General features: G+C 46.4%; 1 protein-coding gene across 1 annotated transcript in view; it reads left to right on the top strand.

Moving 5' to 3' along the window:
- l(2)dtl (WD40 domain-containing protein denticleless) overlaps positions 1-19869 on the top strand; it is a 44345-nt gene extending 24476 nt beyond the window's left edge. The window contains exons 11-16 of the mRNA XM_037418740.2: positions 175-287; positions 1044-1133; positions 2216-2327; positions 13696-13871; positions 14680-15030; positions 18462-19869. Of these exons, the coding sequence (XP_037274637.2) occupies positions 175-287; positions 1044-1133; positions 2216-2327; positions 13696-13871; positions 14680-15030; positions 18462-18530 (911 nt within the window). The 3' untranslated portion in view covers positions 18531-19869. The remainder of the gene's footprint in view (positions 1-174; positions 288-1043; positions 1134-2215; positions 2328-13695; positions 13872-14679; positions 15031-18461) is intronic.
- Positions 19870-24569: the final 4700 nt, after the last annotated feature.

Genomic DNA, 24569 nt, shown 5'->3' on the forward strand with positions numbered 1-24569 from the left:
ATGATGAGATATCTCGTCTATAACTTAGTGTCCTGTTTTCTCTAGCCAGTGCTTGCAGTAGGGCTGTGTGTTGTCCTTAGGTGTGTGTGTGTTCTCTAGAACAAAAAATGGAAAAATATAGTAACAAGTGCTTCCCTTCACCCCCCTTGTCCCCCTCCTTCTCCATCGGTGCAGTGGCGGTTTATAGCGGACACAGCACCCATAGTTTCTACGTTAAGCTAGGTCTCAGCTCTGATGGACGCTTCCTGGCCAGTGGCTCTTCGGACGCGTCAGCCTATATTTGGAATGTAAGTGTCACCTTTCCTGTTTTATTGTACAAATCTTTTCGATGCTGCATGAAGTCGTGAAGATTACATGGTAATGCCGAAAAAAAAAGTGGGTGGAGCTGACGTGATCACCAGCATAATAGCTTAACTTTCTGCTGCCATTGTATGCCAAGTTTCCCCGTAATATGAAGTGAAGGAAAGCCATTTTTTCCAGAACATAGTGTTCAGCGTTGAATTTAGTGCGGTAGAAGCGCTAGCAGATGATTTGAGCACAGCCTCGTCAACCGTAATGATTGGCTGTTTTCTCCCACACGCACGAAAGAATTGCGTCATTACCGTTGAGGGTAGAAATGATGATGAGATAAATGTGTAGAGGGAACTGCGACACATGTAAGAAGCATTTAGGATTTTGTGTATCTTCTGTCACAGTTGCACATCTGTTCTGCGTGATTGGCCAAAAAATGCAAGAAAACAGGGTGTTTAACCTTTTTCTGTTTCTGTGAATGGGCTTGCACAATTGTCCCCTAACAACAGGGATTGCACGATAACTGATGAAAAAATGGGCTTGGGGAAGATGTAAGCTTGTGACGAAAAATTCGTAAACATGGGGTTTCGCTGGAGCCGACATTTCGCCAAGCGGACCTGCCTTCATGTGCCAGCCTTCAAAAAGACTAGTCTGCTTTTCAGAAAGTCTGCTCCGGTAACACCCCCGCGTTCGCAAATTTTTCACCACGACTGTTGCGGCATTTGTCGAGAACCCCTGTCCACCGCATGCAGGTGGACACACCTGGGTTTCCCCAACTGCGGCTTTCCGGCCACCGGGCAGAGGTGGCCGTACTTGCCTGGGACCCCTTCCACCCTGCCAGGGTGAGTCTCTTCTTCCTCTGTGACGCCGAGCGTCATTTTTAGTGGGCAGTTCTTTGAAGCTTACGTCCCTGCCTGTCTCCGACATCTTCGATTTACATTTGAAAAGCCCTTTCATCGCAGGTGCACACATGGGAGCAGTTCTACTTCCTTTCATGATGTGTATCTTACGAGCAGGGTACAATGTTCCCGTTATCTGTCTAACACCTGTTTCGATGTGGGCACACTGGTGTCCCTTGTACCCATTTGTCTGTTGCATCAGCAACTCTTAAAGAAGGGGTTCGACTAAAAACGACAAAATATGTTGCACATGTGAATCCGGGACAATGTATTTATACACTCAAACCTCAATATAACGAACATGGATATATTTAAATATCGATTAAAATGAAGTTAATGAAAAGTTGTCTTGCAATAAATGCAATGTTAAGAACAACCTTTATAATTAACTTATGCTCTTGTAAAGTGCAGCTTTGTTATAATAAGGTTTCAGTGTACTTAGCAGTAATGTTTGTGAACATTGGATCAATCAGTGACGAAGTTACAGCCTTGGAATTTCAATAGGCTATTGGCTTAATGTTTGTGGTGTTTCGCTGCTAGGTAAGAGTGTGTGGGTTCATCTGCTAGGCACAGTAGCCGTACCATTTGATAGAAATGAAATGGACCTGGTTTCTTATCTTTATGTGGATATTAAGTAATTTCATCTGGTCAATAATAGCGGAAAGTTTCGCACTGTGCTTTTCTGTCGTCAGCTGGTTTTGGCACTTGAAATTTCTGTTTTGACGTTCAGAAGCATGGTAAGCTAGGAGGTAAGAAATAAAGACTTCAGTGCCACTTTTCTATAATTCGCAAGCCTTGAACTAACTTTTTTCCAACAACAGAAAGAAGCCCCAGTAATGCTTGCACCAGGATTTGAAAATTTCTAGTGTGAACTATAGTATATTTATCTCGCCTTCCAGCATAGCTTTGCCGCAATGTCATGTTTGTTATAGCAAGGTTCCCCAAGTATTAACTAGCTCTGCAGTTGCTTCACTGTGCCTGTAATTTATTTACCTTGCTCTGTTTTTCTACTTCCGCTACTGCAGCTGGCCACCTGTGGTGACGACAACCGGGTGCTTCTCTGGGATGCGACAGCTGCGGAGGAGGCAGGCAGGGCGATGAAGGACTGCACGCGCGCCGAAGTGTTCGCAGCTGCAGGCACGTTGATTTCGTCACATTCCACGGTTGATGCATGGCAAGGTGTACAACTACGGTTCAAACTGGATATAATGAAACTGACAAATTCCCGAGAAAAATCTTTATAAAGAGGATTTCGTTATATGCAGGTTTGGTACCGAAATTGTAAAAATAAATGAACAAGGTATACAAAAGGAGCACTGCAGGCAGGTCTCGCCCAAAACACTTACTTAGCGGTAAAAAACTGCGTTATAATTGCAATAGCATTGACACTCTCAACGGGTTTTTGCTGTCGCCACCATGTTTCGTGACAATTCCAAATTGACAACATGCCCCTCGTGTCGTAACTTTTACTATCGCCTGGAGGGCCCCTACGATAACATCCCCCCCGCATGTTAGAACTGCTGCCGAATGCTCAAACATGAAGAAAACCACTCATCTTGAACGAGCATGATGAAACGTGGGAGCGTCGCTCGGGTAGCAACAGTGAGCTTTCATTTTAAGGGCGTGGTTGCGATTGCTGACGCACATGCTATCCTGTCAGCCCGCTTTCAGTGCGAAGAGAAAGTGTGAGAAGAGCACTTGTCTTTGGAGTGGCCGTATTTTCTTACACCAGCGCTTTGCTAGAGTTCCGAAGTATTGGGCTGCCCACTTACTTCGTATAACATTACATTTTGTTGCGATCGTATTCATTGCATTTAACATACCGTCGTGTTGCCAGAGCTCATTGGCTAATCGCGAAGGCTATGGTCTTGCAAACTCGCAGCGCGGCGCAAGACGGCACAGCATGCGTTGAGTTGACCTTCAGAGATCTGTTGTTGTCACCGTGGCCTTGGAGGATTTTCATCCGATCCTAATCCGACATCTCCTTGGTGCTGACGACACGGCTAGAAATAAAAGGAAGAAAGCTGAACATTGTCGGCGATGACTCCACGCGCTCGCAGTAGAACCATGGATGCGCGCACAGCGACATCAAGCGCTTTTGGTAAAGCGCTTTCCACATGCAGCACGGCCCCACATGTAACGCTAACGAAAAGCAAAACACAAAGTGGCATCACCTGTGTCACTTAATGTGCACTTCAGATACTTTTTCAGCAATGGAAGAGTGGCACTGCCCACGTAAAAGTTGCTTTCTTTTTGTTTGTTTTCGTTTTTAACTTGGAGAGAGGATAAAGGCGCATCCACGCATGTGCCCGTTGCGGCAACGCCGGCTCGAAGGCCACAAATGCACCATGCATGCTGCCGCCGAAGCAACCGTGGAGGATGCATGCTCTTGGCCAAATGACCAAATCTGAGGCTCTGTGGTGAAAATTCGTTATATCAACGATGTCTCCCGCTGTTACTTTGCTACATAGAGGTCGTAAATACATACGCTTTTACAGAGTAGCAGCAAGGAATACGTATTATCAAGGAATTGATTATATTGAGGTTTATAATAGGCAGGTTTAACTGCAGACGTTGTACAGTGAGCATGCACGGTGAGCGTTTGCTGCTGCCGCACTTTTTCAAAACTGTCCTGTTGCTAGTTTGGTTCCCATGTGTACATAACAAGGTACGAGCTTCTTGTCACATGCTTGCACAAGATGTTGTGACGTTTCCACGGCCGCATCGCTCTGCGGCTTTGTTGGCGATGCACTGGTGATATCACGACTAACCATACACTAGTATAATTAGTCGTGATAACACCAGGTACTGCAACGTACAGAATGAAGTCGCCAAAACTGATATTGTAGCCGGACATTACGCTGATGTTGGTGCCAGTAGGTGCACTGAGCAAAAATTGATTTTTTTTGTCAAACCTGACTCTATGTGACTGTTCTCACTGTCGCCGACAGATGTTTTTGAACTCCGAAAATTCAGATTGGTTGGGTATTTGAGACTTCATAAGTGCACCGTCAATGTTCCCATAGGATTAACACATTCTGGTGACTGATTTTTTCGTCTGAATCGCTCGTTTTGTGCCATGCCGCTCTATTTTGAAGGACGCTATGTTGGATTTTCTGTCGGCTTGGTCGGTTGAGCTTGAGATTTTGAAGGCTGCCATGTTGGATTTTCCTTTGGCTTGTCCGGTTGAGCTTGGCTTTCAGTGGCTAGTTGTGTTGTCTCCAAGATTCGAAGCACTCACAATCCCAGTATCCGATCTTTCTTAGCTGACAAAACTGTCTAGGGGATGAAACTTCTTTTTCAGGCAGTCTTATCATCATAATACACTGGTAGACTTTTTATTATTTATTGATTTTTTGTTTGTGTTGTCATTCGGCATGCGATCGGGTTCGCTGTGTCAGGTATGTTTTAGCAGTCGTGCGCGTCACATGTTCCGTGCTGTTGCGGTTGTTCAGTAGCACATTGTGGACACAACGATATTTATGCTGCCTCGCTACTGACATACAGATTCAATCGTGGCCATGGCGATAGTGGAGTTGAAACGTTAGAGGCTGGCGTACTGTGCAATTTCAGTGCACAGGAACCCCCGACGGCGTTGTTGAAGTCCCACCAAACAGACAAGACAATGCATGCATGTTTTTGCAACCGGCATCAAGTTTTTTTCCTTGGTGCCAAGGCGCCACCAACTGTGTCGCCCGCAACATTTTGCAGCAGCTATTGCCAACACCCTGACGATATTCCCGTAGCCCAGATACAACCGAATCTTGCTCGTCCCCAAACACAGCATGAAGTGGGGCATTACTGGGAATTTTTGAGGTTGCTTTAATCAAAGTAAGCTTCCTTTTCGTATCTTCGTTTTTTTGGATACACGTATTTCGTGGTCCCCACCAGGTCCAGAAAATCGGTTTGCGACTGTAATACGCGCGGTTGAGGGCAGTGAGGTCTCTGTTGGTAATGTGATTTCTCAGCAGCACGTGAAACGGAATGGTGAATTGGTAACAATGCCGTGACATGATAAATTATAGGAATCAACAATCATGGTACTTGAACATAATCAGAAGCTATTTGTATTTCAATCCTGCCACAGTTATACACATATATACACATCGGATAAACCGTCTCACGCTAGTAAAATATGCATCACATTATTATTTAGTTTGGTTATATAAACTTAATTATTGCAGTCATGGGCACTCTAAAACCGTTTAAAATGCAGTAATTTCCCATGCTACCTAGTGTGTAAAGTAAAATCTTGATGTAATGAACTTCAGGGGACTGCATCAATTTGTTCGTTATTTTAAAAGGTCATTATATTGATAGCCCTAAAAGTCACCATGAATACTTATTTTCCATTCACCAAAACGCCTTACTTTTACAACGGTGGGTCCTTCAACTTGTTTTTCACGAGAAAAAAACAAATGTACAAGTGAACACCAAAAAATGCACGTTTGCTTAAAGAAGTCTGTGGTTTTTGTTTGACACGTGCACTTCAAGTTTATTGGCCACAACAGCCTGCTTTTTTGCCATCATTTGCCGAAGATTATCCACTTTCTCGCTTAGCAAGAACTGCTTCCGCTTCTTCGTCGCAGGCAGAGATTAACTCATCGTAGTAGTACAGCAGCGCAAACACTGACATGCTTTGCGGACCCAATAAGTAACCACCGAAAAGAGATGAACACGACTGACAAGGCCTCCTAGAGTACATGTAGAAGTGACAAAGACAAGAAAAACCCAAAGTGTCGTGACTGTCATCGCCTCTTATGAAGAAAACTAAAAAAGCAAATTCCTCGCGTTGCGTTTTGTGCTCCCTCACAGTCTCGTGTTTTTCACGCCCATGCTTCCTGCTCCGCAACTCCCACTCTGCCTCGCTGACCTTGCCCTCCCGTGTTGCCCTCCCCTCTGTGCTTGTAAACTTGTAGCGTCGGCATTTATACGAAAAGAGATAAATGAAAGTCATTCTTTAATTTTTTTTTTCTCTCCGCACCGTCGCGCGTCTTGAGAAGCAAGGTTATCGTTCACTGTGTCGTCTGCTTGCGTACCGCTCCAGTGGTCGCAACAGATTTAAGAACACGACTTTGTAGCACTGAGACGTTGTTGGTATAACGCGGCACTCAATTAGCACTCGTTATTCTGAAACGTTCGGTATTCTGAAGTGCGTAGTAATGAAATAATTTTACATTGAAACTATTAGCAGTTGGCGAGGGATTTTTTAAAAGTTCGTCAATTTGAAAAGTTTGTTAATGTGAGGTTCGTTCTACCGAGATTTGACTGTATTCAATTCGATATGGGTCTAATGTCAACGCTAGCAATGAGTACTTCAAATCTATTAAATAAACTTTTCTATCAGTTTTGTTGGCTGTGAGAATTTCTTCTCCAAACGTCAGTTCATCGAGGTAGAAACTGCCCTTGATCACATCTAAAAGTGCGTTGTGTGCGAGTTTCTTGTAGCCGACTATCGGGCCTTCCCGGCTTCTGGGGCGAGCTGTCTTGGATTCGCGTATACGAAATCAGTTTTCTCGTTGCTGCTTTCTCTAATTTATTTTCTGCGCAGTTTGACTTCCTGATCCCTTCGTCGTCTGCATCCAAGTCTGGCTTCTGCACTGGCAACCCGGAACTTTGTAATTTCATCCGGTGGTGGCGGGTGCATGCCGCTTTTCTATCAGTGCCTGATTACTCGCGGCTGGCTTGCTATCACTTGTCTGGACGACCTTTGAAGCTTGACCACCGCAGTGCTTGAATGCCCCTGCACGCTCCCAACATGCTCGTTGCCGACGTCAGCTTCTGCTCTAATTTTACTGCACGATTGCACCGCAGCGCCCAGTGGTGCACTCTTTCACGCCTTATCTTCTCTGCGTAAGACGCCAAGTAGGTACGCATCATTGTGCAGGCAGCTTATCTCCAGCTGGGCATTTGCATGCTTGCCTTGTGCGTTACACTTCACTGCGGTAGTACCTTGTAGAGCAGCACTAAAGGCTCGTTCCAACCGAAGGTGGAGTGGCAAAGGGGTTAGCGGACATTTAGAAGGGGCAAGGCGGCAAGTGCCTGCACCTTTCCGGATTGCACCGCCTCCTTTAGTGGAGGAGGAGGGGCATCCTGCGTTGTTGCACACGGGTTGCTATCTTGTGCCACTGCTTCTCCTAGAGGCGCACCAGCGCCACCGCCCCGTGTCGTTCTGATTGGCTACAGCAAAGTGGAGAACATTAGCCGGTGGCCAAAAATAGGTCACCCGAGCAATTCGTTGCCTAGTTTCCAGCACACCTTCCCACTTTGGTCGCTCCTCCTTTGGTGTGAATGAGCCTTGAATCTGCTACATATTATTGGGCCAAACATAGATTGAGAGTCTCGTCTCTGACATGGTAACCATTACAATGTTTAATCTTCTAGACTGGTGTAAATTTGCGCACCCCTACCTTGCCTGTGTAGCTTAGCTGGTTACTTACCGTATATACTCGTGTAAGGGCCGCACTTTTTTTTCGAAAATTTTGCTAGGTGCGGCCCTTACACGAATCAGGCCGATTTAGTACAGGCAGTACAGGCCAAAGGTCTGTACTGTTTATGCAACAGTAGCAGAGTGCAAGAGTCACAAATGACATGCCAGAAATGTTTTTATTCGGATTCCATTTCGCTGTCCTCGTTCTCGGAGGAGCTCGCCTCGGCGTCCGCGTATTCCCAGAGACGGTCATCTTCGGTGCCGTTCATGGAGTTCGAAATTCCCGTTACCTTGAAGCTTTTAGCAACTACTTCTACTGACATGGCACGCCACGCATTCAAAATCCATTCACACACCTGTTGGAGCGACGCCCGCTTCAGCCGTCCTGTAGGGGTCTTCTCGTGGACGCCTCCAGCCATCCATTCAGAGTAACATCGGCGAAATTCCACTTTGAATGGTCTGTTGACGCATACGTCGAGCGGCTGCAGCACACTCGTCAGGCCACCGGGAATGACGGCCAAGTCCGTACGAGTTGCGGCAACTCGGTTCTTGACGCGGTCGGTCAAGTGGCCCCTAAAGCTGTCCAAAACAAGGAGGGCTTTCCGTTGTAACAGCCCTCCAGGTCTGTTTGCCCAGACGGTCTTAATCCAGTCAACGACCAGTTCCTCGGACATCCAGCCCTTCTCTTGCGCACGTACGACGATTCCCTGAGGGAACTTCTCTTTTGGGAGAGTCTTCCTTTTAAATACGACGTACGGCGGAAGCCTCCTGCCGTCTGCCGTGATGCACAACATCACAGTGCACCTTTGGCGTTCTGCACCAGTCGTGCGCACAGACACACTTTTCGCACCTTTTAAATCCACTGTGGTGCTTTCCGGTGCATCGAACCACACAGGTGTCTGGTCCGCATTCCCAATTTGGGACAGGTCGTATTCATGCTCCCTCCTGAGAGCATTCACGAAGCGATGAAACTTAATGACGTGGTCTTCGTACTCGCGCGGCAGTTTTTGGCAAATCGTCGTTCGGCGCCGAATAGAAAGCTGGTTACGGTTCATAAACCGCGTAGCCCAGCCCCGACTTGCCTTGAATTGTGCCGGGGGTATTTCCATGTGGCGAGCGATGCTGAGGGCTTTGACGCGTATCATGTCAGTCGATACGGCGTAGCCGTCCCTTCGTGTGTCGACGACGTAGTTGACGAGCTCGCTTTCGAGTTGCGGGTACTTGCACTTTTTCCCGCGAAACGCCTTTCGGCTCCTGTTAGTAGCGGCGAGGGCATCTTTCTGATTCATCCAGTAACGCACGCGCTTCTCATCGACGTCGTACTTTCGTCCAGCTTCCCGCTTCCCGTGCTCCTCGGCATAGTCAATCACTTGCAGCTTAAATGCTGCAGTGAATGATCTCAGATGCCGGCCCATCGTCCGTCACGTGCGCTGGCTTCTGCAGGGTTCACTACAACCAACAAAGTGACACCGACGACACCGATCTGAAGTCGCGCTGCCAACGTATCGACACGATGCTAGGAACGATGCCAACAAAGAGGCCGCACAAGGCAAATATGGCGGCGCGCTGTCAACAGCGTGGTCGGCGCGTCGGCGGAAGTAGAATAAAAGCGGAAAAGCGTGCAGCGCCATCTGGCTGTAAATGAACTAACTACACTTTTCTGGCGGGACATTTTGAACTTTTGTTTTTTTTTTTCGAAATATCCGCTTTCAAAGTTGGGGTGCGGCCCTTACACGAGGGCGGCCCTTACACGAGTATATACGGTACAACATAAATTTCGAAACTTGGATTAAACTTCTGGTGCTGTCCTCTGCATCCGCAGTGATACATCGTTGCAGTGTAATCTTAATGAACTTTTGAACTCTCGTAAAATTCCAAGCATGTGCCTATGTGCCTCCCCCCTCCATGTCTTTCTGTCTTTTCGCATGGCAAAAGATTCAGGTGGGGGGGGGGGGGGGTCTCTGTTACAAACCAAAATTCAAGATGGCAGTAAAGGTGCGGCTAGCAAGGCAGACCATATTCGTGCTTCTGATAAAATGCTTCATTGAATACACATGGAATCACTGTTGCTATGTATTTGATCTTGAAACAGTAATTCAAACTGTGAAAATTGAAGGAGCGAGGGGTGAGAGAAGGGGCATGTTTGTGTGGTCATTGGCACATAACAGAATGCAGCAACAGCGCAACCTAGAAGTAGTTACTTTGTAACTACGGAAGGGAAAAAAACAAAAACAGAAAAGAGCGCTGACTTTCAACAAAGATTTAATATTGGAGTGGTGCACATATATAGGCGAAAAATGAGAAAATTGGGCATGCGTAGAAGGGTGCAGGAACAACCACTGCCAATAGTTTTGCTGACATTGTATCGCAGTGGTTGTTCCTGCACCCTTCTACGCATGCCCAATTTTTTCATTTTTCGCCTATATATGTACACCACTCCGATATTAAATCTTTGTTAAAAGTCAGCGCTCTTTTCTGTCCTTGTTTTTTTTTTTCGCTTCCGTAGTTACGAAGTAACTACTTCTAGGTGGCACTGTTCCTGCATTCAGTTATGTCCTACCAACCTGCCCAAGTTTCCACGCTTCATAACATTGGCACATATTTCAATTCTTTTAAAAAAAAAAGGAAGGGGGATGCTTGCTCGGAATTTCATGGCGTATTGAAAAGCTGAAAAAACTCTAATCCACAGGATGTGCTGCGGTGTCTCTTAAGTGGCAATCACTGCTGACAGATAGTGCACCTACGACTAAAGCTGGGCATCAGGATGTCCTGCTGCTAAGGAAAAATATCCATTCACATCAGGGAGTCATCCACAGCGGTTAAAAGTCTAGTGACGTCGGTTTTGCAGGTAGAACTTTTCATCGGGCGAGGCAGAAGGTAAAGGAGGGCAGTGTTATCAGACCACTCGTGCCGTATACTCCCGACATCAGATATTTCTTCAGCTGCTGATGGCGAATGCACCAGCATGCTTTAAGAGGGTGGGCCTGGGCCAGTCGTAGTATTAGGTAGGCTTGTGCGAATGCGAATAGGGAATTTGGGGTTCTAGGCGAATAACGATTTCTGCCAAATAATTTCAAATCGAATAGTATGTACATGGGGACATAGGGAAAAAAGTGCATATTTAATTTGCCATGACCATACTAACCTGCGCAATATTCTTTTTTTTTTTAAGTTGTTGCAAGGCATGTGCAAGTACAGTCGAATCTCATTAATTTGAACACGCTTAATTCGAACTTCCGGTTAATTCGAACTCACGATGAGGTCCTGTTAAAGCTATGTGTATTTCAATGGGTGAAAATGCCCAGTAATTCGAACGCGCAAGCACTTTCGATGGTTAATTCGAACACACCGTGCTCTGAAAATGCTGGAATGGTGGAATGTTTGCTCTATCTCAAATGCCGATCTGCGACACGCCCGTGTCACGCTTCTCCCTTTTCCGTCCCTGCCACGTAAAGACCCTTCTTCCAACGCCGCGTGCGAAAAGAGAGAGGAAAAAAAGAAAGCTGTCGCTGGGCTGAATGAATATGTGGTTGAAGGAAAGGAAAAAAACACTATTTTCTGTAGCCCTTGCAGGAGCATGGCACTGCGCCTTGAGGGGGGGGGTCTCGGGCATGCTTCCCCCTTCTTTCCTGTCCCTGCCACGTAACCCTTTCCTTTCAACGACGCGCGAGAAGAGAGCAAAAAAAAAAATAAAGAAGCTTCCATGGAGTGTTGGTTTTTTCTCAAATACTGATCTGCTTTTCTCCCCGTGGAGATGCTCCTCCTTTCTGGTCACGTGCTAGTCATGCTGCGGCTGTTTAGCGGAGAGGCTCCGCTGCGCTACGCAGTCGTTCTTGTAGTCTTTGGATAGTGTCGGCGCTGGACATTTCGGTGTGCAACTTCTCTTGCCAGGAGAATGCTGAAGCCGAAGCAGAAATGTTTTGCAAACTCGCTGCAAGGCAAACGCGTGCGGACGCGCATCGCCGATTACTTCAATGAATAATGGATGTCCTGTGATTTGTGAATAAATGTAAGTCTTGTGAAACTTCCCCCTCGTGTGTTAGCTCAATGCACATGCGCCACTGCACGGAGAGCCCTCCGTTTATTTAGCGTTCATTATTTCAAACTTCTTTTAATTCGAACAAATTTTGGGTCCCCTTCGAGTTCGAATTATCGAGATTTGACTGTATGATTTTTTTAACATCGAAAGAAATGGAAGCAACTTTGAATAGTAGCCGAATTTGGCTTCCGCTAGAATGCTAGTGATAGCCTGTGAAGTAAGTTATGTTTTAAAATTTGCTATACTTATAGCATACAAGTTAGTATAATGGGTTTTTAAACTGGAAAAATTAATCTGTGAGGGTAATATCTTCACTTAACCTTGAAGTGAGATTTCTTGTGGATACGAGTTTTCACGGCTCATCGTCACTTCATGGCAGTGAAACCACTTTTACAGGAAGTTATATTCGAATTAGTATACACCTAAATAGGCGTTTTCACGGGCTTTGCACCCCTCCACTGCATTGAAACCACCTTTAGAGGGTGTACATGCGGATTTATATGCATCCATCCGTTCATCTGGAATTATTTGGAATTATTGATAATCCAAATTTGATTTGAAATGAATTAGAATGCTGCATTGTTTGTTTGAATATTCGCACAAGCCTAGAATTAGGCTTTCCGAACCTGCACTGCTGCCTTTTAGAAGGTGCTTGAAAGCCTTGTTCACACTTTTTACACGCTTAAAATGTTCGTACAATTCTGTCTTCTTTTACTGTATCGCAAGCTGGTTGGAATAGTGGCTCCACTCCCTGGAGAGCATATCATTTGGCGTCGATGTTCAGTATTTTAAGCTACCGTTTGCCTCGGTTTGATGTGAGATGAAATTACACTAATACACTTTCAGTGTCATGAAACATAAAAATATTTTTATATCTCATTAAACTACCTTTTCACAATTCCAAAAGCGATACTCTTGCCATTAAACAGGGCCCTGCAACACTTTTTGAGCACGGTCAAAACATGCTGCCAGTCAGAAGTAGACGCTGCTGAGAACACGCAAGCCAAGTATTACAGTCACAGACTGGTTTTCCAGACCTGACAAGGACCAGAAAATATTCCAAAATATTGTACGGTGTGAGAAAATAGTCAACACGTGAAAACAGAGTTTATGCCATGATTCTTGCAATGCTTAGCAATTTGGTTTTATTTGGGCGACGGTAACATTTTTGGCAAGCGCATTGGCAGTCGCTGCCGCAAACCGATGAGAGCGGCACAGTTAATTGCTCCATGGCACCAAGCAAACAAAAACTTGATGCCGGTCTCGAAAAGGCGCATGAAACGTCTCACCTGTTTGACGAGATTTTACGACATTGTCTGGGGTTCTTTTACCGACTCCGCACAGTACGCGATCCTCCAGCATTTCGCTGCCATCAAAACACTACCACCACGGTCGCAATCAAATCCGCGTGTTTCAGTTCAGTAGCCGAGCTTCACAACAACGATGTGCTACTGTCAATCGCGAGCAGCAGAAGGCGTATGACGTGTACATCTCAAACACACTTGACACGCCACCACGAAGGAAGGTGCACACCACCAACATGACCACTTGCGCAACGATAGCCATAAGAACAAAAGCACGGGAAAAAAGAAAACCTAAGGGCATATAAATGGTGAAAATAAGGCTGACTGAAAAAAGAAAAGTTGTGTCCCATAGACAGTTTTGATCACTGGTTTTGCTGATCGAGAAAGATTGGACACTGCCTTCGAAGCAGAAAGATTGTGCGTGCTTCGAATCTTGGAAGCCACACATCTAGCCACTGGAAGCCAAACTCGACCCAAAAGGGTGCTTTCACTTTGCTTCGTGCCAAATCAGTGGCATTCGCACAAGCCTTGTTCTAATTCTTCAAAATCTTCTGCAAGTAAGTTGGGTCATGACAAAAACCTTCATTTTTCTTTGTAATATGGGGTATAAGCGAATTGAACTATTATGTAAACTATTCTATTTGAAATTGTTAAATCACCATTTGCATCGAACCACAACTATACTGTTAACCCATCGCCAGTGTTATGTGTTTTGAAATATGTCTTTTGTAGAATGTACAGCAACACTGACTGGCGCATCACCCAGTTCAGCCCGGCTTGTACCACCTCGCCATTCGACCAGCAGCGCCCGCACGCCGACGAGGACGAGCTCCTCCATGGCCGACTGGTTCACACCGCCCACTAAGCGCAGGCTAACCAGTGCTGTCAGCAACACGCCCGGATCTTCGGTAAGTACTCACAATGAGAGTCGAGGGATGGTTGCTTGACACATTTTGGCACCGGGAATTCACCTGCAATTTAAAGAGTTTAACAACCCTATTACAGTGCACTGGAAAGTTTTTTTTAAGCAAGAGTGCTTCTTCGAAAAAATTTAAGGAAAACCAAAAGATGTCAAGGTCAAGGTTTTGTTAAACTTCATGTCGAAATCTTAGCACATGAATACAGTCAGACCTTGATATAGCGAACCCGGATATAATTAAATATTGGTTATAACAAAGTACACGAAAAATAGTCTTACTATAGACAGTGTGAAGAATGCACCTCTATAATGAATTTTTGGATAAAACAAACTTTTTTTCAGGTAAAGTGCAACTTTATTATAATGAGGTTCGAGTGTATTAACTGCAAGGCTATGCAACTTTGAGGCTCCGCCACGGTGGTCTAGTGGATAAAGCACTCAACTGCTGACCCGTAGGTCGCAGGAGCGAATCCCGGCTGCGGCGGCTGCATTTTCAATGGAGAAGAAAATGCTGTAGTCCCGTGAGCTCTGATTTGGGTGCTCGTTAAAGAGCCTCAGGTGGTTGCAATTTGTGGAGCCCTCCACTGCGGGGTCTTTCATAATCATATGGTGGTATCGGGACGTTCAACCCCACATATTATCATTATTATAAAACTTTATAAGATACTTCTTCTAGAGAATGCGTCGCTGTACGTAATGCTATTGTTGTGTGCTCAGCAACATTTAATAAATGCACGTGTTGTGTGCGTGTGTGTAAGGATACTCGATTGACTGGTGTATCCACATGACTTTTGCAGGAGCACAGCACACGCTCCGAGAGTGTTGCTATGTCATCGGGCGGCCAGTCGCCGTCACCTTCCGCCGACACCATACTGTCCCCCAGGAAGAAAGCCGACAATGCTGCAAACGTTCCGCAGCGGCGCCTGCTGCCCCGCCTAAATGCCCTGGAAGACATCAAAAAAGATGATGGTGCCACAGATGTGACAACGTGTGACCTGGAAAACATACCACTGCAGGTGCAAGAAACGCCACCACGGCCCGTGGCACCTGACGCGACACCGTCCCCTCCGAGTGCATCGCATAGTCGGAAGCAGCACAAGATCATGGCCAGGCTCTTTAAGAGGCAGGCATCCCCTGCCGTTGACAAGGTAAGTGCGAAATTGTTCTTCCTCATGGTCAATCGACAGCGTCATATTCGCACTGTCCAACCAGTGAACTGTCCATTCTGGCGGTCTTTGATTGGCCAAGGCTTACCCACCGTGGCAGCCTAGTGGCTAAGGCACTTGGCTGCTGACCCACAGGTCGTGAGATGGAATCTTGGCTGTGGGTGTATTTTTGATGAAGGCAAAAATGTTTGGGGCGCATGTGCTTTGATTTAAGTGCACGGTAAAGAACGCCAGGTGATTGAAATTTCCAGAACCCTTCACTACGGTGTCTCTCATTATCAAATGGCAGTATTAGGACGTTGAAACCCAACAATTATTATTAAGATTGGCCATGGCTTGATGTGCAGCATGCCTCCTTTTTCCAGTTCTTTTTGCGTGACATCATTTTGGGATGATGAAGCCTGCTCAGTTCTTCACCCGAATAAGAGGAACAGATTGCACTTAGATGTAGTGCATGTTGTCTCTGGAGATCTGCTCTTGGCCACACGAATCTCAGAGGCCATGCATTACCATATTTACTCGCACAGTAGGCGCACTTTCTTTTTCAGAAAGCACGGCTCCAAGTTCGAGGTGCACGTATAATGCGGGGTGAAATTGCCTAAATTTTTATTTCCGACTTGTGGGGTCTCGATATGGCGAGCGAGCACCACGCCACGCTCTTGGAGTGAACGGACACAGCAGACGCGGTCGGTACAAACCAAACAACATACATACATTTATTTACCTAATTTATAACGACGATATTGTCTGCTGAATCAATACAGCAATTGTAATCAACACACCAGAACATTCTTACACACACTACACTCCAAAACAAACCCAATGACACGCGGACAAACAAACAATAACACAACTAGGCTAACACACCCAAGGCGGTGTCGCCAACGCTTGAATTACCAGGAGGGCCCCCGAATTGATACATAACTCGTTATGTAATACCAAAAAGCGGCATTTCGGGTTACAACTATCGGGTGGTAGGTGGCGTTGATTACCACTGTCATCATCATCATGGTTGTGACAGTGGTAGCGCCGGTGGTGACCCCTGGCGGAAAGCAAGCCTTGGTGGTGGGCGAGAGTTGATCGAGGGTCTTCTGCGCGCGCCGGGGGACCTCGTGGTAGGTCAAGCGTAGGCGACACAGCCTTGGGTGTGTTAGCCTGGTTGTGTTATTGGGTTTGTTTTGGAGTGTGTGTGTGTGTGTGTGTAAGGATATTGTGTAAGGATGTCCTAGTGTGTTTATTAAAATTGATGTATTGATTCGGCGGACGATATCGTCGTTATAAATTAGGTAAATGAATGTATGTATGTTGTTTGGTTTGTACCGACTGCGTCTGCTGTGTCCGTTCACTCCAAGAACATGGCGTGGTGCTCGCTCGCCATATCGAGGCCCCACAGACTACAGCACATATCGTTTATAACGTACTCATCGAAGTCACAAATATCCCCACTACATCCAAAACAACTTTTCTCATAGGCTACACTAGCGCAAAAGATGTTGATTATGCAGCCTCGCGTGTCCAAGAATCGAGCCATGCAACACGGTGTGCATTCAAATTTCCAGAAATTAACATAGAAAAATCTGCGTTACCAAGGAAATGAAAACGAAATAAGAAACTACGAAAAGAAAGCGCTATCACGAAAATTCGCCGATTGCGTTTCAGGCCATTTAGATTCTGCACATTGTCTTGACCGCAATTTCCTCCACTGAACAGTATCAATAATTCAATTTCACGGGCTCACACCCCATATCTCAGACGTTACAATCGAATCGCCAACCACCTTTCGAGTTTTACAAGCGCCATTCAAGCCCCCTTTCTTTTAAGTGAAGCCACTTAAAGTTTGATTCCATACAACTGCAACATTGATCCCCCTCGACCGCCACTGAAAAAGCACCGACAGTGATTAGGCCTAGCTAGCCTATGATTCAGCACGTCGCGAGATGTTTGTACAAGACAACATGAAGATTGAGCTTTGAAAAGATTGCACTGAAGCAACTGATCCAAGAGCAGCGCCGGTGATACAATGTTTAGGTTCGCGGCCAGGAAATGAACGACTGCAAAAGTTTGTCGAGCTTGTGCAAGTCTGGGTAGTGGCAGCAAAGGTGAAAGCTTGCGTCCCAAAGCCGAAAAGTTTTGAAATTTGGGGTCAAGGTAGCAAACGCGGTAATGACCTTCCTTTTCTGGGCAAAAAACTCGATGCGCACTTGACGAGGACTCGACTGCGCGTTCCACGCAGAGCGCGCATGGCCATCCTAGCAATTGGAGCCACGCCAATGTCGGTGCAAAGGTTATTCCAACACCCAAGCAATGGCCCTTCTTCACTCGGCGAGCCCGCTGGGTAGGCGCAGCGCCGCCGTGGTCTTTCTTCTTTTCTTTTTCCTCGTAAAAGGGCGTCGAACGGCAACCGTGAAAATACAGTGCAGAACTATTGATCACGGCGAAGTTCGGGTTGCGCCTATTATGCGTGGAAATTTTTTGAGACCAAACCGAAGGTGCGCATATTATGTGAGCAAACATGATATCTCTGATTCGGTGATTGCATTAGCCCTCGAAGTAAGTTAAATGTGGCCTCCGATTTAATGCACCTGTGCAATTACGTCATGGCTTGATACTTTTTGTAGAAACTGAATGTGCTCTCTGATGATGTTAAGTCAAAGCGGACACGTCCATTAGATAAACTGTTACGAAATAGCTACCCTGGTGTGAGTACTCAAATTTTATCGCAAGTTGTCACACGCATGCCCTGCCAACCAGATGTGCATTTGCGGAAGTGTCTACATGCACCGTATTTATACGAGCATATTTCCACTGTACTTATATAAGTGCCCGCAGTGTGACAAATGCGCAGTCCTCGTCCACATACTGTGGTAACGTTAAAGCACGCCACGGCTCGTATCACATATATGTAAAAAAATAAGGGCATGGTTTTGGGCCACCAAGCTCGGCTTGCCGGTCCCAACGTGGGATTAGCCGGGTGGCGCGGGGTCTCCCCTGCGTCTTCTCAGGACAAAAATAAAGTTTCAATCAATCAATCAATGGTTTTCAGTGGAACTACAGCTGGGAAATGAAAATATCATATTTTGTTGCATATAACCTATCGCTGCATAGAACCTGTGCTCTTAACTTTAACTGTACGAAGAAAAAAAATGCACATTGCCACCACATATATCGTGCATCCCCACTTTATAAGCAGATTTTTCTGCCTTTTGGTGTGGATTATGTGCAAGAAAACGTGGTAGTTTGTTACATCGTAAACTATGCTGAATTGAGTTTTTGCAGGATTCTATGAAGTCCGCAATCGGTGGCCGTATCTGGCTCTCAATTATCCCTTTGTTCATATTGTCAAGTGAATTGTGTGAATGTGCAAATTTTTTATGGATAAAGGTAAGTGCTCACAATCTCCGTTTTGTGTGCAGAGAAAGAGCAAGGCAAAGAGGGCGCTACTCAGCACACAGCAGCAAATAACGTCCTTCTTCAAGCGTTGACGGCAAATAGAGACATGACTCGTCTTGCTTCTGCCCCTCCAAGTTTGACAAATACCCACACTACGAGAGTGGACTGTTTGTACGCCTTCACAAAGCCTTCCTGCATTTTGGATGTCGTGTGAAAGTATTGTCAAATGATCACATGTGAACAAAATGTGAAAAAAAATGTGTGCTACTGTGTTATTTACTGCCTTTTTCCTCTTTTCTATGACAAGCTCTGGCGTAGCATGTATGCAGCATGATTTAATGGCATCTTTGCTGGAGCTCGGCTGTTTGTTTTTGTCCTTACGAAGAAGAGCAAGATGGCTTTACCACGAATTGTTTTTATTGTTTTAACATTTGACGTTGCATGTAATTTGCATGCTCTGGTGCATTTACGAGTTTCCTCAGTGTTCACTTTGTGTCAATTGCACGAGTTCAATTACTGCGTATTTTGCATAAGGGTTGCACTTTTGTTCAGCCTTCAGTGTACCTGAATTTCATGGGTACAATGTATACATGATTTAAAAATAAATTTGCTCCTGTTTTAAGGATGCTGGTGCCTGACTTGCCTCATACATTTAGCTGAAAAATCGTACTGCACATATGGTTGCAAGATAAAAGAGACACTCGTTATCACAATACCATGTAGGGTTTGTCTTTTTGCATTTATGTACATCTTGTGTTGCACCCATTATTAAATATGTGCGATTCGCTCTAGAATATGAGTGTTTTCATTGACATTTGTTTCACGGTGCATTGTCTTGGCCTGAATTTTAGTAGTTTGTTCTCAAAGTCGCTGTTTGTGGTACTTTGATGTACTTACGTTTGCTCTGCTAGCCTTAAATTGTTTTCGAACTAACTCTGGCCTTATTGAAGGTAATGTGAAAAATGCCACAGCTGATTCTAACTTTTTTGTTTATTAATGTAAGCCAAGTGCCAAAGTATGGGTAATTTTGGCGTTGGCCTTCCCTGTAACAGTATTCACATCTTTCATTCATATTCATATCAATACAGTTTAAGCAAATTTGCCTATTCATACTACATGTGACCTTATACTAATTCTATGTTCAAAGACTACATTTTCCTCACCTGTGACGGTTGCACTATTACCAAGCTTTTAGGATATTGGTTGGTTGCTCTGCATGACATTTGCATGCAAGTTAAATGGGGACAACACCATCGGGTAAAATCATGTGCCATCCACCCATCAAAAGTCTTTACAATACATCTTTCTGTACCCTTCCTATTCATATTGTGCCTGCATGAAGTGTGAATTTTAAGTCGTGTTGTCATATTTTGTTTTACAATATTGTTTTGTTGTCTCATTCGACAATAAACGTACCTAAAAGAAAGTTCATTTTATGTGTCTGTAAGTCAGCTAATGGGCACTGTGGGTTTCATAGCACTCAGTACCCGCCATCTTTATTGATTAGTCCGCTGGACTCCTGAATGGAGACCAATCCTCCCCTTCGCCCTGCCGCTACAAGAAGAGTAACACATGGCTGTCCTAAGATTCTCTGTTCTTGAGCATATACAGCTTTCCCAGACAGAGTGTTGTCTTTCTCCATTCCCACTCTTGTAAAAAGTGAGAGAAGCATTTCTGAATTTGTCTTCCATCATTCTTCTACCATTCTGTTGCCAGATTTGTGTGTAGCCTTTGTATTTACTATTCAACGCGCTATCTGTGAAGCAGAAACTGCTGCACCATGCGGGGCTTGAGAAGACTCCATGCAGGAATGCACCTGCGCCGCATGGAAGTGACATCACAAAATGCGTCACGCACAACTTGGTTTTAGATTCGGGGCTGGTTTAGTCCACCGAATTTCACTTCAACTACTTCAGCAAGCACTTTTTTTTGTGTGAATTGCAAATACATACTAGCTTACTGTTGAAAACTGCATGCTCACTGAGAGAGCAAGGACACTAGCCTTGGACAAACAAAATATTTATATTGTTTTTACATGGTTATAGATTGACCCATTTCGTCTTAATTTGAAATACAAGGTTGGGAGGTGGGATCCAGCATTGAAAACTAGTTTCGGTTGTCAAATCTTTCCAAAAGTGATCCACGTCAGCGAAGCTAGCTTTCCTGCACTGTTTTCAAGCACTGCCGTGAAGCCACTTTGTCACAGAAGAATCCGATTAATTTTTTTTTCTAAAACATCGTAAATAAATTTGTTTGAATGAAATGAGCTCGTGCTTGCCTTCTTTTTAGGAGCTTGCTTCTTTGCTCGCGCCTTGTCCATTGTTGGCGGCGTGTGCACAATTTCTCATTTCTCCCGATGGAGACGCCGATGTGCTCTCTCGCAGCTTCTTTATTATTTTACTGCTAAAGTGACAGTTGGACCGCGGGTTCTGACCACAGCTTCAGTTGGCCTGAATAGCTGCTTGACTTCTGGGCTTCTCCGATACCCCCTCTCTCCTAATTGGGTATGTAGAGTGTACATTTGTTATATACTTTTTAGGGCAGCCAAGAAGTCAGCCTCGTTGGTCATCTTTCAGAAACTGCACTGATGCGGGAACGTGCGAGGCTCGCAATGGCGTGAGACACGGCTCCGCGTCGGCTCCGTGAAATGACCACTTTTAGGGGCGAAGCTCCTTAGGGCGTGGGCTGTGCGTCCCCTGTAGCCACCTCTAGTTTAGCCCTTGCAGTGTTCACTAGATGGCGGTACCGTCCCCTGTATGTAGCCACCTCTAGTTTAGTTCTTGCAGTGTTCACTAGATGGCGGTACCGTCCCCTGTATGTAGGGGACGGAAAACCTGCCCACCCCATATCCGTCCCCTGTATGTAGGGGACGGATATGGGGTGGGCAGGTTTTGAGGCGAGGGAAGCGCAGAGCAAAATAAGGTTCGAAGAAAGGCTAAGAAATATGAAGGAGAGTAGATGGGCAGAGAAGGTGTTCCGTTATTTGTATAGGAAGAGCGTGGACACACAGTGGAGAAAAAGAACTAGAAGACTCACTAGTAAATATACGGCTGGTATTGTGAGCCATATGTCAACAAAGAGCGTTAAGGGAAAAGTCAGGGAGGCGGAGAGGATTTACTGGATGGCAGCTATGGAGAAAAAACCGGCTCTGAGTAACTACCGAAAGGGCAAAAATGAAATAAGGAGGGAGGCATTTTACGATAATTCAAGGGGAAGCGCTTTACTGTTTGAAGCGAGATCGGGTTGCCTTAGAACGCGTAGTTATAAAGCAAGATTCAGTAAAGAAGAAGAACAATGCACATGCTGCGGGAAAGATAAGGAAACGGCGGAGCATGTTCTGATTGAATGTGGAGATATCCACCCAGGTGTACGTTTGGGCACGAGCCTACAGGAAGCCTTGGGTTTTAGGGACAACAATGGAAAGCTGAACACACCCGCGATTGAAATAAGTAAGAGACGGTTAGAGTATTGGTGGCAGAAAATTAGAGAGAAAGGACAAAAATAAATACTGGAAAAATAAAATATGGACAGTGTGCCGTAAATGGCAGAGAACTTAAGCTGAAAATTTACCTTTTTTTCCATTAAGATAGAATTTATCGAAGTAGAGGCATTAGGCCAACATAAAAAAAAAAGAAAAAAAGTTTTTTTTTTTTTTGAGCCTGGTGGCATACTTGTCACCACCCCGTTATAAAGGGGACGCTCATAGCATCCATCCATCCATCTATGTAGCCACCTCTAGTTTAGTTCTTGCAGTGTTCACTAGATGGCAGTACCGTCTCCTGTATGTACCATCTCCTGTCGCGATGGATGGTGGTGTGTGTGCGGTGTGTGATGTGTGTGCTGTGATGTGCCGCTCAGGTGAATGTCAGCAAGTTCTGCCACCCGCGGGTGCGGGGATTGTCTCGTCGGGCCTCAGCGACCAACGGGATACCATCAATGTGCGATGTCAGTGCATCGTCGCGATGTGTTGTCTGTGTTGAAATGAGGCCTAACTGGCCGCTCTCGTCGTAGCTGCTCAAACAGCACCAGCGCGGACGCGTAGTAGTACCAGCTGTGGACGAAAGGTGGCGCCCCCCTTCTACACCTGGGTGCGATGGCGAAGAGGGCGAAGAGGAAAGAGCGGGAGGAACCAATGGTACAGTGTGAGAAGTGTCGGAGATGGGCTTACCTAGATGAGACGAGCTTTCCATCAATGGAAGCAGCAGATGCCGCAGAGTTTGTATGCAACCTCTGCAGCACGATAGAAGTGCTTCAGGCAAGGATGCGTGCTTCGGAGACTGAGATTGACACACTTCGAGGAGTGATCTTGGCGGTAAAGGAGCAATTGCGAGAACCGCTGAGAGCTGCCGAGCACAGCTGTCCTTCCCGGCCGGTACTGACTGCATCCACAGCAGCGCAGACGCATTCGGTGGATGTCCTGCAGGAAAGGGATCAAGCGGTGGTGGAGTCGGAGGGTGGCCGGCCACTGCAGTCGGTGCAGGAGCAGTTGAGCTATGCGGTCGTTGGTGAACAGAGCGGCGAGGGTGCGCAGCGGGGTGGCGGCAGCTCCTCTCATACCACCGGCGAGGCGCAGGGTCTTCCCGAACGGACCCACGAGACGGGTGGCGTCGGCGAGACAATGAATCTGAAGCACGGGACTGCTGCTGGACTCGACGGGAGCAAAGCTGACGACCAGTCTCTCACAAACGCTCAAAATAATGAACAAAGACCGGGAAAGTGGAAGAAAAACAAAAAGGCTGCTTGCCGCTACACACCCGAGGTCCTAGTCGTTGGTGATGGCAATGCTCCAAGAATCGCGGGTGAGCTCCGAAGAATCTGGGGCAACAGTGTGCTCGTGAGGCAGGTCTCGGAGCGCAGGATGACGGCGGACAAACTGCAGCACCTGCTTCAGAGCCGCAGTGAAGGGGAAGGCCACAGCGCACAGCTGGTGGTCGTGCACGTAGGGGTCCACGATGTTCTCAAAGGAGTGCAACATGGAGATATTGCCCAGAACATCCGGCAGGCGGTGACACCGTATGCGAAGAGGCTGGTCATCTGCTCCGTCCCTGAAGTTAACACGAGAGGCAAGGCAACGCAGGCAAGAGCAATGCTCCTAAACGCAGAGCTAAGGAAGATGAGTGGAGCCGTAAAGGCAAAGTTTGTCGACCTCTCTAGGATGCTGGCAGGAGAGGGACGACTAGCCCAGGACGGCATTCACTACCTGGCACATACAACACGTGAAGTTGCGACCCAGCTGGTCCAGGAGACACGAAATTTTTTAGGACTACGCGAGCCTCACGGGAACAGGGGCAAGCCAACTCGCAGACCACCTCCAAATATAGGATCGAGAGTCCCCATGCCCGCCCTGGAGATACATTCCCCATCCCCGGAACCACCCAAGACCACAAGCGTGACCACCCACCAGGGGGAAATCAGGGCCGATGTACGGACCACCCCAGGGCAAACCCTCCGCGAACACACCCAGCCGGTTTACGCAGCAAACATGGCACAGCTAGCACCTTTGAGCACACCCCGTCCACCGGGGACGAGTTTGGCTCCGCCAACATGGGGGCCACATCTGGGCACTGCACACCCTACGAAGACCCCGTGGCAAGCATTCAGGCTCAGCGCAAGCCCCGAGCTGTATCAAATGGTTGGGGAAATGGTCCGCCAGCAAATGATGCGCCAAATAATAATGCCGAGTCAAACCACCCAATGATTCTGAAGAGCCGTCGAAGACACCACCACCGCAAACGCACAACCACCAATGTAAACGTTGGTTTTCTCAATCTTCATGGGGCGAGAAAGGCAGCTAAGTGGGCTGAGCTGTATAAGACGCTGAATAGCGAAAAGATCGCTCTGTATGGTGTGGTGGAAACTCACCTACGAGAGTTGGAAGAGCCACCAGTTGACCCCGAATGGCAGTGGGTGGGCTGCAATCGTACAGGGGATTGCCGCAAAGGAGGCGGCGCTGGTGTGCTGTGGCGCAGCAATACAGCCTGGATGCCAATGAAGGGTCCTTGTGCCGAGCACATTTGGGTTTCTGGGACTATTCTTGGTGAGCCAGTTCTCTTTGGTGTGGTGTATTTAACGGTGGCTAGTGGACCACATGACGGTAACGACAAAGTCCTACAGTGTATCATTGAAGATGT

This window comes from Rhipicephalus microplus, chromosome 6 (assembly GCF_043290135.1).
Source record: "Rhipicephalus microplus isolate Deutch F79 chromosome 6, USDA_Rmic, whole genome shotgun sequence".
Lineage (NCBI taxonomy): Eukaryota > Metazoa > Arthropoda > Arachnida > Ixodida > Ixodidae > Rhipicephalus > Rhipicephalus microplus.